The 13992-nt window shown below is 40.6% G+C and overlaps 2 protein-coding genes across 2 annotated transcripts; both read left to right on the forward strand.

The window, feature by feature from the left end:
- LOC139204856 (pleckstrin homology domain-containing family G member 5-like) lies at window positions 1-11282 on the forward strand. The gene is made up of 14 exons (XM_070834874.1): window positions 1-195; window positions 966-1100; window positions 1316-1453; window positions 2036-2131; window positions 2252-2302; window positions 2583-2732; window positions 4061-4171; window positions 5135-5284; window positions 6901-7035; window positions 7314-7433; window positions 7556-7688; window positions 9370-9485; window positions 10598-11074; window positions 11178-11282. The coding sequence occupies exons 1-14, from the start codon at window positions 1-3 to the stop codon at window positions 11280-11282; spliced, it is 2112 nt and encodes a 703-aa protein (XP_070690975.1).
- LOC139205323 (uncharacterized) lies at window positions 11086-13982 on the forward strand. Its single transcript, XM_070835496.1, has 2 exons — window positions 11086-12144; window positions 13448-13982. The coding sequence occupies exons 1-2, from the start codon at window positions 11348-11350 to the stop codon at window positions 13626-13628; spliced, it is 978 nt and encodes a 325-aa protein (XP_070691597.1). The 5' UTR covers window positions 11086-11347; the 3' UTR covers window positions 13629-13982.
- The last annotated feature ends 10 nt before the right edge of the window (window positions 13983-13992 follow it).

A 13992-nucleotide genomic window follows, 5' to 3' on the forward strand; every position in this document is an offset into this window, starting at 1 on the left:
ATGAACAACGATGTGGGAAATGAATCACTGATGGAAGAAGCACCGGTGTTGTGGCAGGGCGGCATGGAGGGCGAGAGGCAGAGGGACACGGAAACCAGAGAGTCAGACGTTGCTGATGGGACAGCAGTTGCAGAAATAAATAATCACCACAGGGGGTCAGCAGACAAACACAAATTCAACACGCTGGGCTATCAGGCAAGTGAAATGGGACAGAAGTGTGAGGGCGGTGGCATCTTTCTGTGCTGACATTACCAGTGGTGAAATTAAACTATGTACATTTACTCAGGTTTTTAGCTACTTGTACTTTACTTGAGTATTTCAATTTTCTGCTATTTCATACTTCTACTCCACTACATTTCTTGTTTCACTTCAGTGAAAACATACCCCTGTTATCAAGTCATTTTTGTCTATAAAGTGCCTTTAAAGTTTTATTTTAAAAACAACCTGCAAAAATACAGAAAAACCTTAGATTGATAACAGTTTAGGATTCAATTATAGACATTGATGTCTTCATTGCAAATTAAACAGCTCAGTACTTAGTAGTTAATATCAGCAATTAACAAACATGCTGCTTACACATTCATGCATCAGTTATTTAAAACCTATAATACACATGACAATGCATGAAAGAGGTCATTCGGCCTAACAAATACTTTTACTTACGGCACCTTAAGTATATTTTGCTTATAACACTTCTGCACTTTTACCCAAGTAAGATTTCAAATGCATGACTTGCAGAGGAGCATTAGTTGTAAAGACTAGTAACAAAACTAGTAAGAAGTGTGAGTGACACTGACTTCTGCTTTTGGCATCTGCAAAACACAAATCACAGGTACATGAGCACAGTCTAATTCATATATTGCTCAGTTTCATTCTTATCTTATGAATGCTTGTTGATATGATCTTGGAAATGTGAAATGCACAACCTGAAATTATAATGCCTGACGCGTATTTTCCCTTTCCAGAGGCGGACGAAGCAGAAGGTTGTGACTGACTTTGCAACAGTGACTAAGGGAGCGTCAGCAGGAGCCAAGCCCAGAGCTGCACTGAGACAGGTCCTGTTCAGCCAGGGAGTGTCTGAGAAGAACCTGGCGTCTGAGGTATTATGTTGTTTCCTGCTCATCACACTATATGCTGACATGCTTAGTAACAGATACAGACCTGCTCAAAATGTGTACTCGCACTCAAACAACTGAAAAACCTGCAGCACTACTTGTTCTGCTCCACTGACGAACATAAATGTAACATATAACCACTTTCTTCCTGTCCTTCCACTTTCTTACTTTTGTCCTCCTCTGTGTTATCAACCCCTCAGGAGCGAGGTCAGCTGGACGTGTTGAAGCAGAGTCTGCAGACCTTCGCAGTGCCAGTCAGTCTAAAGTGGAAGTGGAAGGAGGAAAGTCAGGGAACGACGCTGGAGAAGAACTGGACAGATATAGTGCACTCTCACGCAGTATGAGCCCTTCCATGATAACTCTGGCAACACTTTGAATTTCTCTTACGGTCAACAAAACCCACTAAAAGGCCAAAACCAACAATGAGGAAAGGAATTTTTCCTACTAGCAAGTATTACCTGTGGACCCAAAGCTTAATGTCCTGTACAGATCTCCATTGTTGTCCAAAGCTATAAAGAAACATATCAATGAGCCACACAACATTGCCCAACTTGGGTTTGACAGGTCCAACATGCAACTACTGAAAGTAGTCTCAAACACAGTTTACTCCTCTTTGAGTAACATCTGATAAAACTTGAAGTGCTCAGTTTATTTGTCATTCTTTATAATATAAGAGAACATTTTTGTGATTTATGTCTTGTGTGGGAATGAATGTGCTCAGAGCTCCAGATAAACGTACTTACATTGGATTGATAAACAATGAGAAATGTATTGACTCTCGACTTATCTTTTAAATGCTTCTCTTGCTCTTACTGTACCTGAACTGTATGTACATTTTACACATTCTTGAAGCTTTTCTAATTATTGTCTCCTTTCCATTCTCTTTCCTCCTTCCTCTTCTGTCCTGTTTCAATGGTCAGACCATGTCTAAGACGCAGAGACACCAACAGGAAGCGCTGTGGGAGTTAGTCCATACTGAGCTCACCTACATCAACAAGCTAATTATCATCAAAGACGTAATATGTCCTCCTCTTCCTGCTGTCATTTAAATACAGTAGATCTTCTTCTTATGTATGTCAGACCTGAAAAGGGATTTTCCACAGGATGTTTAACAAAGCTGCCTCTGCGTTTCACAGTTGGTTAATGCTGCCCTTGTCAACCTGCACCAGCATGGATTTCTCCTGGAGGTCAGTCTGCAGAACATGCAGCCTCATCTGAACGGGAAACACACAAAACCTACAGCATATTTAATGTGCAGGCCTTTTTTTCCACTGTTCTGCATACCACTGACATACATTGACAGACACAACAAGAGCATCCGCTCTGTCTGATACAGAACACAACACACAAGTGGAAAATTAAGCACAACAACACATTTCCATTGAGAGGACGGAAAACATCACAAAGCAGGGGAGGTAAACTTAAACACTAAGATTTTTATTTTGCTTTGACTTCCTCCTGTGACAGGTGACCCCTGAGCTGCTTTTCTGCAACCTTCCCTCCATCCTCGCTGCACACCAGCTGTTCTGGCAGGAAGTGATTTATCCCATGTTACAGGAAGTGCGGAGGACAGGCAAGCCGTTTGACCCCATGAGGTTAGAGGCTGGTTGCCTGCAGGTATGAACTCACCTTCTGCAAGATACATTACAAAAACACCCAGAGGTGTGTTTCTGTCTGTCAATGGAAGAAAATAACAAACTGCATTTTCTTGCTTACAGTATTGTGTTGAGCTATTTTACTTTAGTATTTAAATTTTTTGTTACTATACTTCTACAACATTTCAGACAGAAATATTGTACTTTTCATCTGACAGCTAAAGTTACTCTGCAGAACCTGTTTATGCATGTAAATTAGATAAAGTAGACAACAGCATTAAAAAAAAGTTAGAAATAGTGCCAACTTGGGGCACCCAGGTAGCTAACCTGGTAGAGCACCACAGCAGCTGCATGTCATCCCCTCTCTATACCCCCCTTTAACCTACTCTGTCCTATCATAAATACAGCATGAAAATCTCTTTAAAAAACAGTGCTAACTTAACCAGCTATAACATTAAATTGCATAATGCATACTACTAAATGTTCAGAAATAATAATCCAATAATATAATATGTAATATAATGGGCAATTCTACTGCATTAAGCTGATAACACTTATCTACTCTTACTAAAGTAGTTTTTTCTTGCAATTCAATTCTGAGTGACTTTTATAGAGAGCAAATAAACATAACTAATGATAAATCATATGAGGCCAAGATCCCAAAAAGAAAGAAAAAATATTCAGCTAACTTGATCTATAAATAGATAAAGTTATTAGTTCCCAACAAATGCACAGTTTACTGCTGCTTGAGAAATATTGGCTAAAACTTGCACTGCCTGGCTTTTTTTATGAAATTGTTTAGCATTTTCTTAAATATAAAAGTTCATTGCTCAAGTGTGTGTAACACTATGTCACTCAATTTTACAGTTTTTCAAAAGGAATTAAAATCCATACACCACAGACAGATAGTATTTCTTTTTATTGCATGAATTTCATCTTCTTCCTTGTGAAATCTGGCGCCTACATTACTCACAGTGTAACTTGACAGGTGACAGTTAGAGATTCAGTTGCTAGTGTGCTAGTAACAGACTAGTAACTGAATGTAGCCTCCAGTTGAGATGAGGATTTGGGCTACAGAGATGTTACATGCTCACTTTTTTTTCCACACCTTCAGATTTTTTCCATTTTCAAGCCTGTTGCAAGTCCTTAGCGCAGACCGATTATACCTCAAGTGACAGAGCTCCCTCTAGATTGTCTCACATATGCAGTAATGCAAAGTTTCCGTTTAAGAGAAATTCTGAATGTAGGACTTTGGACTTGTGATGCCACTGCCCCTGCCAAAAGAATAGATGTAAATACAATGGAGGTTTTTCACATTGTCACTAATCATTATTTTCTTTTTGTCCACAGTTCCATGAGCGCTTCTCTTCCTATAAGCATTACTGCTGGGAGGAGGAAAATAACCTTGAGTTCACACGCAGACAGATGGAGAGCAACCCACATTTCTTCACTTACGTCCAGGTGCAGTAAGCAGTAGACGTCCACACGCACAACATGCACAATTGTGACAGCAAACACCTGAATGTGAGGATGTAAACTCACATATACACTGAGACACTCACCCACACAAACTCTATTATGACCACAGAGAGCACCTGAGTGGAATTCAGTGTAATGAATAACTGTTGTGTTATTAATTTGTGCTCTGTGGTGTTTACATAACCTTGTGGGCGACCTGTCACAGTTACATCCTGAGCAACCACTTGTCACATCATCACCTCCTCCAAATGATTCAGACTTAACAGCGGTTTAAAGTAGGCTTTGTTCACAAAACTGAGAACAGGGCATTTATAGGAATGGTGACTGCATGACAAGCAGGCCCTGCTGCAGTCTTTAGACAGTCACACAAAGCCTGTAAGACTAAAAGCAGGAATTCATGTGCATTTTGTTGGACACATGTCACCCTACAATTAACAATTCTACCACTACAGCAAATGTGCAAAACACACACTTTTTCACTTGAGTCATATCATCACATTAGTCAACCTGAGTGGAATGTGATTTTAAAATTTAACAACACATTAAAGACACATTTTAACAGGAAATGGTATTTAGTGGGTGTTAAGGGGTCTGCTCATTCCAGTCAGACAGAACAAAAACATCTCACTTAGCTCACTTGTTTTGGTACATTTTTTTTCTCTCAAGGCTTTGAAATGTCAGTCTTCTGCCACCACTCCATTTATCTACACACCTCCCTTTGAACAGTTTTCATTAGGAACTTTTTTCTATCAAAAATGATGAAAACACGTAATACACGTACACCATTGTTTATGGAAAGATAAATTGATAATACATATTACATATAATTTTCAAGTGCTTTGAGATGCACAAACAAAATGTATTTCAAAAACAAAAAAATAAAGGTGGTTTCAGGCCACTATGTAACAAAAATAGTTTTCATCAAAATGTTTTTGTCCTGTCCAGTGGGTGGAGACTCACCCTCAGTGTGAGCGGATGCGGCTCGGGGACATGCAGGCCAAACCCCACCAGAGGATCACCAAGTACCCTCTTCTGCTCAAGGCTGTGCTGAAAACCACCCAGGACCCTCAAGTCCAGCACGTGCTCAGAGGCATGGTGAGAACCATTTAAATCATTATGGCCTATACCAGGGGTGTCCAAACTACAGAAACATACAGAAAAACATACGGGCTGGGCCACTCACTAGAAGTGAGCTATATTGCTAACTTTAATCCACTAGAGGTGATGTACATCGCCTTTGTATTTATTTTTTTACCTGCAACATTTTGTCAATTTTTATTTTGCTCATTTATTTGTTTGTATTCATGGTGGTGATCACTTTTACTTCTTTACTATTGTAGCATCAGAATTTCCCCCCGGAGATCAATAAAGTATTTCTATCTATCTATCTCTTCAAAACTGGTTGATTTCTGATCTCAGGGAATAAAACCGCCGCGCTCGTATTAACAGCCTTACCTCCACTTTCTTGCCCCTCGGCAGACACCGTAGATTCCTTTGCGCTCACCTGTCCCATTTAAGTCCCATCATGGCAACTGCACCTGGCACAGCTTCAAAAACATCCTCACCCGTCCTGGTGCTCTTTAGACTGCTAACATCAAGCAGCTCCTCCGTAATGCAAAAGTGATCGTCATTAGTTATTAGCTGTGCTCTCATCGCACACCGCGTCTGAAACTTTCTACACTCACTTTCTCTCTTACGTTTCCTTAATTCTGCCATTTTGGGTCACCTGTAGCAAATTTCTTCTTCATTACTCATTTTATGGAGAAGCTGCCTCGTTCAAGACAGTTACTCCACCTAGCGGTGAGACTAAGAAGTACAACACAGTCCAGCGCAGGTTCCATGTGTGGCCGTATTACAATACATTTTTAGAATTTCCTGCGGGCCAATGAAAATTGGACCACAGGCCGCAGTTGGCCCGCGGGCCGTAATTTGGACACCCCTGGTATGGAATCAGATTTGTTTCAAAAGTTTCAAGTAAAACTTATTAAAAGTCAATCAAAATAAATGGATTTGAGAGAGAAAAAAATGAACTCAAGCAAAAAATTATAACCTTCAAAATAAAAAATGTCTCTTGAAAACAAATAACTCTGTCTTTTATTTTGTTCAAGGATGTAGTTTTGCTCTCGCCCTCTCTCTCTTTCGGTTATGCTTCTGGCTTTTTCATTTGCGCTGCCAGATTCTTTGTTTGAGTTTTGACACAAACCTATCGCGTGGGCGGGCTCTTTCAAGGGCTATACAGATAGAGAAGATAGAGAAGCTTTTGACCCCATCAAAATAGGGGTAAAAGATGTATGGTATTACAGGAATATTGCCCTGATGGAGTTAGAAGGGAAGAGAGTCAGAGAGAGAGAGAGTGAAAATAATGAATGATCATGACCACATAGTCTTTTTTTCCTATTCTACCTCTAAAGGATGACCATTAATTGTGGTAAAATGATGGTGAAATCGCTTGATTTGCCACATTAGCGCAGTGTATGATCTAAAAAGATTTCCACGTATCATCTAGAAATGCATAGATTTTACCCAAGTTGGTCTTCATGAACGTGTCAATTTTCAAGTCTCAAGTCTCAAGTCTCCTGGCCACAATTTTTGTAAATATTTGAATGAATGATGAAATGAGTCTTCATTCAGATGCATTTTTTTTTGTTTTTTTCTGCAGAGCAACACAACTCCCACAGACTCACACTGATCTTCTGCTTGCTCCTCTACAGTTATCCAGTGTAAACAGTTTTTTGGACAGTATCAATGACTACCTGAGGCAAAAAGATGAGGAACTGGCTCTCGCCATCTCTGCTCAGAGGGTGGAGGGATACGAGGTGGAGGGAATAAATGACGAAATTGACAAGGTAAAATAATATGGCACAGATAGATGTATTATGAGACAATGAGCCCCAACGCACAGACATATAAAAGCCTCCCACCTTCTCAACAAGATGTCGACACTGGAAGAGACGCCTCTCACATCTCTTTGTAGCTGTTTTGTGTCTCTTTCTAGTTGTTTGATTGACTTCCCAACAAGAAGCATACAGTCACTTCATACAGAGGCTCTGTATATAATGTAGACCACTGACAACTGAAGAAAACTGATATTTACTTTTGTATGTTTTGTTAATTTCCTTGACAGCATGTCAGAGACATCTGTCAGTTTGACCTAACATGCCCCATCAGAGGAGTAGGTCCTGAAATCATACGTAAGCTGCTGCTCGAGGACAACTTGAAGATTCGGGGGAGGAAAGACAGCAAAGTGAGCAGAGCTGGTCCACTCAGATACTGTACAGAACACAATGTAAATCTGTAAATCTCTTCAGAGCATCGTGATCGTTACTTTTGACTTTTCTGTGTTTCTTTCCACATGGCATGATGCAGTTGGAGGTAGTGGCTCTACTTTTCTCAGATGTTCTTCTAATGACCAAAGTCCAGAAGAAAGGCGAGCGACTGAAGGTAGTTCGACCTCCTCTGGCCCTCGACAGAACGTACTGCATAGCACTGAAAGATGGCTGTGAGTAACACATTCTCATGATCACGATACAAGACAGTTTGAGCCCGTGCAAATACACTGTGTTCCAAATTATTACGCATTTGCTGTTTTTGTTCGTTTTTCCTAAATAGTCAATACAAATGACAGTCAGTACGATTTTTTAAATCCTCAACAATTATATTATAATCAGGATTTTATTAAACAAAACTTCAGATGATGACAACAGTGTTTTTTTTAAATAACTCAAAATACAGTGTTCCAAATTATTATGCACAACAGAGTTTCAAAGCTTTCAATAGGTTATAAAGAATTGAAAATGCAAATCTGTTGTATTCTCTGCATTAGGAGATATTTTTTTCTCAAAATAAATGCTGTTTCAATCAAAAACATCTTCATAGGCCAAGTTACATGTTAACATAGGAGTCCTTCTTGAATAGCACCTTCACAACTCTCCCGTCCATTGAACTTGTGAGTCCATGTATAGTTTCTGCCTGGATTTCATATAATTATGCCAGAATTGCCTCCCAGAGCTGCTGTTTTGAGGTATACTGCCGGTATACTGTAGCCCACCCTCATAGATCTTCCTTGTAAGGGTGCTCCACAGGTTCTCAATAGGGTTGAGGTCAGGGGATGATGGTAGCCACACCATGATTTTCTCTCCCTTTATGCTCATAGCAGCCAAGGACTCAATGGTATTTTTTGCAGCATGGGATGGTGCATTGTCTTGCATGAAAATGATTTTACTCTGGAAGGCACGGTTCTTCTTTTTATATCAAGGCAGGAAATGATTCGTTAGGAACTCCACATATTTTGCAGAGGTCGGGCACCCTGAAGGGGCCTACCAGCTCACTCCCCACTATTCCAGCCCAAAACATCACTCCACCACCTCTTTGCTGACCAACCACCAGCCACCATGGCCCAACAGCCTTGTTGGGACATGGTGGCCATCCACCAGCCACCCAGAACTCCATCCATCTGGACCATCCAGTGTAGCACGGCATTCATCAGTGAATAAAACTGTTTGAAAATTGGTCTTCATGTATTTCCAAGCCCATTGCAAACGTTTCTCCTTGTGAGCATTGGTTAGGGGTGGCCGTAATACAGCTTTATGCACAACTGCAAGCCTCTGAAGGATCCTGCATCGAGAGGTTCTTGGGACTCCAGAGGCACCAGCAGCTTCAAATACCTGTTTGCTGCTCAGCAGTGGCTTTTTAACAGCTGCTGTCTTAATACGATGTATTTGCTTGACAAAAATCTTCCTCAGTGCACCTTTATCTGAACGAACCCGTCTGCGCTCTGAATTACACACAAATCTTCTCACAGTACGATGATCTCTCTTAAGTTTTCGTGAAAATTTCCAGTGTTTTCATACCTTTTGCAAGGCATTGCAATATTTCACTCTTTTCATCTGCAGAAAGATCTTTCTTTCTCCCCATATTGCATGAAACCTGTGACTTGCGTAATAATGTGGAACAACCTCCTTAAGTAGTTTCCCTTTAATTAGGCTCACCTACCAAATAAATTATCAAACCTGTCTGAAATTGATGTCAGTGTTTTAAACAGACAGGAGAAACAACACAAGCAAAATGTTTCATTGAAAAACAAAAAAACTAAAGTTTATTTAACTGAAATCCTACTTGCATAATAATTTGGAACACAGTGTATATCATAGCCTGAATAATCGTTACTCCTCTTCTCTCAGGTTCATTTGTTCTCGTGGAGGTAGGCGAGCTTCAGAGTGCTATGAATTTCTACATATTTGCTGCCAGCACCTCGGAGAGCTGCTCCACATGGGTCACCAATATCCACCAGGCAAAGGTTAGTATACATTTACATAGCTAACGGCAATGTCGGTCTGTGGGTCAGTTCTCTGTCCAACACTTTGGTCCAGACTGAGATATGTCAGCAAACATACATGGACCTATCGATGCCCATTCAACCAGCAATGGGCCTGTTCATATCAGACAGCTGTCTCACAAACTGAAGACTGATAGACCTGTAAATTATACAGAGTTACATTAGGCTTCATGTTAATTCTTTGTTTTGTGACTCAACCTCTGTCCATACACGTGATCTCTCTCTCTGTCTCTTTCTCTGTCTCTCTCTCTCTCTCTGGGGAAGTACAGTATATTTATGACAGAAGGGGTAACGCCTGCACACTTGCTCCATGCCATGAGAGTTTAACACTAACAAAACATTGTCAGTATTAAACTCTCATGGCATGGAGCAAGTGTGCAGGCGTTACCCCTTCTTTCATTGACACTGTTTACTGATAGCCCAGCACCTACATTATGTGGGTTAATTTCTTTTTTCTTTCTTTTTTCCTTCAAATACAGTAAAACATTAACACGCCCTAAGCCCTATTTACTGGATATACTTCATCATCTAGAGCTATAAGCAAATCAGACATCCGGATGTACTACTGGCCCTAGATACATATTCAGACACGTGGTACTGCACAGCTGCAGTAATTGCAGTGACCTGATGTCCTCCAGCTGTAACTGGCTGGACTGAACTCTGACAGGGTGACCACTACCCTGACGTCTTTGGCTAGTTTGATTTAGTGGGACACTTGAAACTCCCCAAAACACGTCAGTGTGATAGAAAAGCTCCGACCTGCCACGAGTCACATCACTTTGCAGGAAGTATTACAGACACGTACTGATAATTAGCAGATAAAAAAATGTCAGAGCGCTTTGCTTATTAGTCACAGTAAGAAGAAACATTATGCTTATACAACATCAGCATGTTAACATTGTCATTGTTGTCATGCTGATGTTAGCATTTAGATCTCAAGTCTGAGAGCAGCCTCACAGAGCCTTCAGCATGGCTGTAGATTCCTAGTCTTGTTAAATGAAACGCAATTACAAATAATATGCTCATTATTTGTTGAATGTTTTATTCATTTTAACTGTATGTTACATTGTCAGGAAACACTGAGGATCCTGAGAGAAAAAGAGAGAAACAGACAACTGGAAAACTGGAAAATGCAGCAGCTGGAGGCCAAACCTGTTACAGAAACCAAGATGAGTGATATTGAGACAGAAGAACAACGTCTTACACAATCAGAAGAGGAGACTTTTGTGGATGATCTTACTGAGGAACTCATTAGCCCCCAATCAATAAATGGGATGTTGGTGTCTAAAGAAGTGGAGGAACAGTATCAAACTCCAGATGATGTGGCCACTAACAGTACTGTTGTTTCCTTTTTGCACTCTGAGCCCACTGACAACCGCCGTAAATCAGTGCGTAAAGGCTTTTCTGGACGGCAACAAGTGATCAAAACAGATGAATGGATAGAGATGGCGGTGAGAGGAGAACAAGTTGGGGTCCATACAGACGAAGAAGAGAAAATGCTTGAAACTCACATGATGACAAAGGAGCCAAGGGTGACCTCGAACCACAGGGTACAATCTGCTCCTAATCTGGATCATTATCACAATGTGGCAGCTGATCCATTAAGACACAACACAACGGGACCACATGCTTTCTTACTTGGTGAATATCCAGATGTTGACTACCCAACAAGCGAAGATAGTACTTTACAGCTTCCTTACCAGCCAAAAATATCCAGTGAGAAGCCTGAGCATTTTAGACCACCAGGAGAAGGATTAATATCAACACAGAGAGACTCTGATTCCCAGTCTGTTTACCAGGATCTGAGGAGAATTTCTGGAGACATGAAGACATCTGCAGAGGCTTGGGGTTTCTCCAAAAACTTGAAGTCACCCGGGTTACGGAGGAGGAGGCCAATCAGTGCCCATCAGACCCCCTCTACTCAGACATCTAAGCAGTTCTCCCAGGGTTCAAGACAGACTTGTTCTGCTTCAGGCAACTACACTTTCTCTGACATTGATTCAGACTACAATCTAAATATCAAGAGAAACAATGCTCCTTCTGCCCAAACCTCTGATTCACACCGGGTGCTAAAGCTGGGCTCCCTGAAGCCGAACCAAGGGATGTTTTGGAACATGCATAATAGAGTCTCTCCAGACCCCCAGACGTTGTCTGAATCTGAGCTGCCAGATGTTAACCACAATAACAAAAGGCCCAAATTGAAAACCCAAAGGAGTGCCTCCATTCCCAACATCATGATTGAAGGAGGCCGTGGACTTCATCTGCACTCCAGTAGCCCGTACACATTACCCCGAGCAGAGAATACACGTCTTCCCATCTCAGGACACCATCCAAATGGGCAGCACTCGCCTCTGGAGGGTCTTTTGGAAAGAGCCAAAGAGAGAGTGAGGGACAGAGATGGATTCAAAGGAGACAGAAATGTGGAACCATCCAATTTGAGGTCAAGGTATCCTCCTCCTTCCCCCTCGTTTTCCACCACGCCATCGCCACCAACCAGCAATGGAGACAGAGACACAGAGTTGGAGGGGGAGGTGGCGCTAATGAGACACAGAGCTCTCACAGTGAGTAAAGGATGGAAGGAGCAGCTAGTGGACGGAGATGGAGATGAGAAGAGGGACAGGTTAGTATGACAAAGGGTCCCTCACATATTTTCCATTGTTTGACTAATTAACATGTGTGGGTTTGGTTTTGAGAGACACCAACACAGAAACACAAACTTACACAAAGTCTCCACAAAGCATCAGTGTAGTTCAGGAACACACCAAACCACTGAGTAAAAAGTGAACCAAAACATAAAACTGATCAGTTAAAAAAGTTTGTTAAGGAAGCCATGCAAATACTGTAGGAACAATGATAGAAACAATCATTCTACAACTAAAGCTTTAAAAGTATGTCACTCACTATCAAAGAAAACATGCAAAAATCACACATCATTCATAAAAGTGACATGAGAGGCAAGAGTGGTACATAATTTCATTTTCCCAATTAAACTGAACTGTAGCAGTCTCTCAATCTTTGCACCTCAAACTCAGATCTGGATAACGTAGAGCAAGTTGAGCCACAGTTTAGTTTCCTAATGGCCACAGTTTTAGTTTAGAGACACGCAGAAACATTATTATTATTATTATTATTATTTAGGGGTTTAGCAGGTTTGTGCCTCAGAACAGGCACAGAACTGGATTACCAAGAGTATGTAGAGTGAGTAGAGCTTTTGTAAACTTGTGTTATTTTTGATCCAGCTGTGAAAAGAACACTTCACCTTCTGGATACTGTAAGGCACAACCTCCAAATATGACAATTCAGACAAAGTATATCATCTCTTCTAGATCTCTCTAAGATCTCTACTTCTTTTTAAGCTGTCAATTCTGTACTATTGAAATGAGTTTTCAGTACTGAGTAGGCTGGTAATGGACAGACTGTTGTGTGAGAATGGAAAGTTATAATTACCCTGAAATTTCGTGTTTCTAACCACAAAGCACACTTTAAGTCCTAATTACCACAATGAATGCATTTTATTATGCAAAAAATATTGATTGTTTCCATCAGGTACTCCACAGGACACGTTTTTCCTTGTTAAATGGCCAATTTAATTACTTTCCACTAATTTAAGACTTATACAGCATATTATACCAGAGCATTATTTAAGGTTGTTGTATATTTTAATGTTCTGATGATTCTCATAGTTTGCATTTTTAAACACCATGCAAAATGTATTGCTACTGTATTTTGAATGCCAATTTCAGGTTTTTTAAAGCTCCTTAAACAGCATTAGTCCATGTAATTATAATAATAAAATCACACTGCATTATTCAGTTTGAGACAGAGTGGCAGCTCTTGAAGGAAAAATGAACCTGAACACGTTCAGTAGTGGGGATAGTACTTGTAAAGTAAATGCCCTCTGTTTCCATCTCTCCCTTCTTTAGTGTTGTGTTTTCGGACGGAGTTAATGTGGACTGGTCAGGCTGGTGCTTTGATGATGATGAAGTGATGGATCATTTACAACCTGCAGACGAGGGGCTGCTGGAGGGCATCAGCCAGTCTTTGGCCTTTTGGGATCTCCATGGACTTTCAGAGCAAGAAGACGGGGAGTGTAGTCAGGTGTAGCTCTGACACTGGACCACGGAGTCCTGTACTCACTGGGTGGATCCAAAACTAGACTGCTAACCAATAACAGGTGACGCAACACAGGCACAAATGAACGAGGACAGCAGGCATTTTATGAAAAGCCGAAGCACACAAAAGATGATCTCCAGCAGTTCAGCAAACTTCTACTTTTCCAGTGACACAAAGGACTTCAGTCTGAATTGATGGTCAATAATGATTCTGTAATTAGTGTAAAATAATGTAATGTATTCTTTTTTAGAATAACACATGTGGCCAGTGCTTTGTGTAAATATAATGAAACACTATTTTTTATAGATTACTGTATATATTATTTATATTATTAATAATATTCCCCACTCATAGA

Source organism: Pempheris klunzingeri, chromosome 8, assembly GCF_042242105.1.
Source record: "Pempheris klunzingeri isolate RE-2024b chromosome 8, fPemKlu1.hap1, whole genome shotgun sequence".
NCBI lineage: Eukaryota > Metazoa > Chordata > Actinopteri > Acropomatiformes > Pempheridae > Pempheris > Pempheris klunzingeri.